General features: G+C 32.9%; 1 protein-coding gene across 1 annotated transcript; it reads left to right on the forward strand.

Moving 5' to 3' along the window:
- Window positions 1-20: 20 nt before the first annotated feature.
- LOC112455061 (F-box/LRR-repeat protein 2-like) lies at window positions 21-4399 on the forward strand. Its single transcript, XM_025016756.1, has 7 exons — window positions 21-148; window positions 250-349; window positions 433-1015; window positions 2231-2429; window positions 2513-3155; window positions 3226-3574; window positions 3721-4399. The coding sequence occupies exons 3-7, from the start codon at window positions 669-671 to the stop codon at window positions 4067-4069; spliced, it is 1887 nt and encodes a 628-aa protein (XP_024872524.1). The 5' UTR covers window positions 21-148; window positions 250-349; window positions 433-668; the 3' UTR covers window positions 4070-4399.
- Window positions 4400-4864: the final 465 nt, after the last annotated feature.

Genomic DNA, 4864 nt, shown 5'->3' on the forward strand with positions numbered 1-4864 from the left:
AGAGGATTATGTTGATTTCATCTATCAATTTGTGAAGGATAGCAATATATCCACAAAGGACTGTAAGAATACTGCTAGCCTAAGTAATATTCGTAATAATATAATTGGAAAACCTAGCAATTTTCCAAGCCATGAAGATTTTCTTTTGGTATGTGTATTTTCTGTTCTGTAGAAAGTATATAATCGCAAAATCTAATTTATGCTACAACATTTGGTAATATTCAGTACTTTTTTTACTCTTTAATACAGAAGAAGTATGATGTTGATATTTCAATATCTCCATGGCAGAAACAAGTGCCATATACTTTTGTACCATTCTGTGAAAACGATTATTATTTTCATCATATTGGTATGTGACATTTGAATTGAAAAGTAAAATATTGTTAAGGAAAATGTTTGTGTTCAAAAAAGGTTGTAATTTTTATTTTGAAGATCTCGAGTTTCATGAAGCTGTATATCCAATCAGAATCTCTATATATGAAGTATATAATTTTGGGAACGTAACTGAAGTTTGGGCTCAAGATTCTGAAGATGAGGGTCGGTGGATTTTATTATGGGATGGACCGCCTCAATTCTACAAACTTTGTCAACCAAATTCTTTCAAACTTTTCACGTCGGAATCACGGATATTTTCTCCAGCTTTACGGTCTTGTAACTTTAAAACCAAAATGCTCAGACTACAGTTTATATCCAACTCTTGCACACAGCTAGATGCTGTGATGCTGATCGGTACATCAAAATTGATTTTTCCTAAAAATCCTGAAGATAAGAGTATAACTAATCTCTTACACCGCATTCGGGCACAACGACATTCTTGTTCAGAGAGATTTTGTCCTATTCGTTGTTCTGAAGAATTCTCAAGAATTGAAGAAGAACCATTTTCTATGGCCTACTACCTTTGGGGTTCCTGTAAATTGTTTGACCCTTATAATACAACACGTGATTATGAAAATGCATACTTGGATATACTTGATCTTCTAAAGGAATTTCCTAAATATTGCGTTATTTATAAAAGGTACGTATTATAATTGTCGACATTAAGTAATCTTATATTATTTTCTTAACACTGCGCGGACACTGTGGGACTTTTAAGGCACAGTCGATTTTTCATTTATGATTCCCACGGGAATAGCTTCAGCGCTTACGTTGGCTCTCCTCCACAAAAAAACTTGGTTATAGTGGGCATGTAACTGCCAAGCGAACTGTTCGACAGTTCGTTGCGCGATCGAAGTGTAGCGTGTGCATTCAAAGACCCAGGGGGTCCACCTCGGATGTTAAACGGCAGACGGAACAGCGCATGTTACGCTCGGCGTGTCGGCTACACGGATGGAGGAGCTTGTCCGTGCCTTAATAGGGCCTAAGCAGAATGGCTGTCTTGGCAGTGTTATATATATGCCTTAAGGTCATTAAGACAGCCATTCTGCTTTAGGCCCTTAGAGTCCTTCTAATAAGAGTCGCGACACGTACGTAGCAGCAACTTTTGATTGGTTCGCATTTTCGGCAAAAGTACGTGAAACAGAAAGAGAAAGAGATATAAGAGAGAAAGAGAAAGCGATAAGAATGTATATCGCTTTCTCTTTCTCTGTTATTTTGCCGAAACTCAAGATGTCGTGACTCTACTATGCCTTAGGAATCCTTTAATGAAGGATCCCTTCTGTGCCTTGCAAAGCCATGCCCTTTACATGCTGTAGCATGCTATTTCGTCTGCCGTCTAGCATCACTGGCTCTATCTCGTTAATTTTGTCCACGGAAAAGTAATTTTGCATTTTACGTGTTTTTTTTTTTTTTTTTTTTTTCAATATTGATCCTACTTATAAAAAATAAATAAGAAGTAACCTTAAAAAAAATAGCATTATTGCTTTTGTCTTCGAATCTCATTTTTTCTGTATACCGAAATTAAGTACCAATTTTTAAGTCCTTTAATAATTCAACTTCTTTTAGGTTCTCTTCGTGTATTTTTCTTTCAAGTACCATTGTTGAACTATAAAACCCTTGAATAATTTTTTTTAGTCACACATTCAAAAAATATGCTATTATTTATCAAAACTCGCATTTTACAATAAAAAGAAATTGCAATAGTTCCGACCTCTGTAGAAATCACTTTTTGAAATTTTAAAGATGACACAATGAATTTTTATAGATTTTTTGTTACATAGAAACGCTTTTAAAAACATGCTGTCAGCGTAGTGTTAATAATAAAAATAAATTTGTGTTTTAATGTTATTTGCAGCGACATAGCAACGAATTTTCACAAGAGCAAGCTCGCGCACAATCAAGTATTTTGGAAGGAAGATGTGCCATCTTCTAAGCAGGGATATGTGAATCACCCTTTATTAAGAAATCATTGGAATTATGTAAAATTTATAGAAGATATCAAACTCTCTTCGGGAGAATCCAAGGAGCAACGTGACAGTTTTTCTACGCTTTCTGTAAAATATTCGAAGTTCATTTTTCGTAATAGTTTATTATAATATAATCTCATGTATTAAAATTTTATATTTTGTTTTTGCAGGATGAAATAATACTAATGATATTAAAATACTTGGATATAAGGTCGTTTTGCCGTATGAGCAAAGTAAATAAACGCCTCAATAATTTAACACAGGATTCTTTTTTCTTCAAATGTTTGAACTTACGAAATTTAAAAAAAGTATACTATAAGGATTCATTCTTTTGTTATAATAAAATTCTGTTTTATTTTGCATCCAAATGTAAATATTTACAACAGTTGGATTTTACAGAAAGCTGCATTTCTGTTCCAAATTTCGTAAACTTTCTTCAAAGTTGCAGCGATTGTTTAACGCACTTACGATTAAGTAGCTGCAGATTTGTTGACGAATTATCTCTATTAAACATTTTAGAGATATGCAAAAAATCGAAAAATTTTCTCTTTAAATGTTTGAACTTACGAAATTTAAAAAAAGAATACTCTAAGGATTCATCCTTCTGTTATGATAAAATTCTGTTTTATTTTGCATCCAAATGTAAATATTTACAACAGTTGGATCTTACAAGAAGCTGCATTTCTGCTACGGATTTCGTAAACTTTCTTCAAAGTTGCGGCGATTGTTTAACGCACTTACGATTAAAAGACTGCGAATTTGTTGACGAATTATGTCTATTAAAAATTTTAGAAATATGCAAAAATTTGAAAGGTAATAAATATGATTGTTAAGATTACAGATAAACTGTATATGACTAATATATGTACATTTTTTTTTTTAGTATTGGATCTCAGTTATTGTATTTTTCTGGAGGGAATAGACCAAAAAGTTTCGAGTTTCAAAAATCTAGAATTTCTAGAGAAATTAGACCTTGAAGGCTCCCCTATAAGAACTGAATCTCTTTGCAAAATACTGCAAAAAACTCGCCGGATGCGTAACTTAAATCTGCGCATGCCTGGCTATATTGATGAAGTCGAATTACTAGATTTAGACGCAATTACAATACAGTTAAAAAATTCGTGTCCAGACTTGGAAATAATAAATTTATCGGGCTGCAGTATTATTACATCGCGAGGTATTCATGCCCTCGCTGAATGCAAGAATTTACGAAAACTGACAATGATGGACAAGTACGTGTGTGCTACATTTTCTTTTAAAACACATATTATTCTTTATCAAAATGTGTATTTACATTTCTTGCAAACATCATGAAACTGTTATGTTGTTTTTCTTATTGCGATTGAAAAACCGCATAATAATATGACTTTTGTTACAGGAATGACATGTACCCCGAAGATCGCTCCACAATCGATAAGCATAGTTTGAGTAGATTGTTTTTCTCCTGTCAATGCTTAGAAGAAGTCAATTTGAGAAATTCCGATATAATTTTCAATTACGATGTCTATGAAGAACTGACAATGTGTAAAAACTTAAGACAAATATACTTGGGTTATACGTCTAATTTCGCAATTCTCGAACAGTTTCCTAAACTGCAAACAATCTATGTTATGCGCGCCGGGAACGCGTTCGACGACACACGTGATAGTCAGACATCATTCGTTGCTCAGGTGAAGGAAAAATATCCACACGTGTCTATCCTTGAATATCAAAAGGGAATCAAATAGGATGATAAGGAATATGAAGGTTGATGAATGTGAAGGAAAGTGGCTTCCTTACCGATTTGTCTGAAATTTAACAATATATGTATTTCGGCGTGTTGAATTCGAATGTAAAAGCTAAAATCGTTGCTCTCAAGTAGAGCAAAAGTTATAAAGTACTAAAAGTGACAATTTTCGGGTTAAGAAATGTTATATCGATAAGGTACATACAAGTACATACATGAGCATCAGAGAAAGCGTACGCATTGATGTAAAAGTGCGCAAAATTTGAAATAAATACGAGTTTTGAAATAATTCTTGTATATCTACATATAGTTTAAAAAATTTAGAAGTAGGCGGAAAAGGACCTCTCTTCCCTCTACACTTCCATACCCCCAAAATATCTATCCAAACCCAAACCTATTTCTAACAAACTGAAATTAATTTTAAATTGAATTGGCAAATTCTTTAAAATTTTATTTCTGCGTTTTAATTAACACCTTATTCGTTTAGAGACTTTTGGCTTAAATCATTGAAAACATCCCGATTGACTTTCCGACTTTATACAAATTTGAACCCATTCGTTTTTCGTCACTTGAATATTTTTATACGAGTTTTGAAGCTCTTCACAGGATAGGTATTATACTAAATTCTTTTTAAAATTCTTTTTAAAATTATTTTAAATCCTTTGTCTTGTGAGTCATTCGTAACTGTGATATGTATCACTAGTTTGGAATTTTTATAATTCTTTACATACAAAACGCAATTCTTTTTCTTGCTTGTGAAAAGCTCTTTCCGATTGAGCTAATTTTTAAGTTTGTA

This window comes from Temnothorax curvispinosus, unplaced genomic scaffold (genome assembly GCF_003070985.1).
Source record: "Temnothorax curvispinosus isolate PA1 unplaced genomic scaffold, ASM307098v1 QBEX01005750.1, whole genome shotgun sequence".
NCBI classification, from domain to species: domain Eukaryota; kingdom Metazoa; phylum Arthropoda; class Insecta; order Hymenoptera; family Formicidae; genus Temnothorax; species Temnothorax curvispinosus.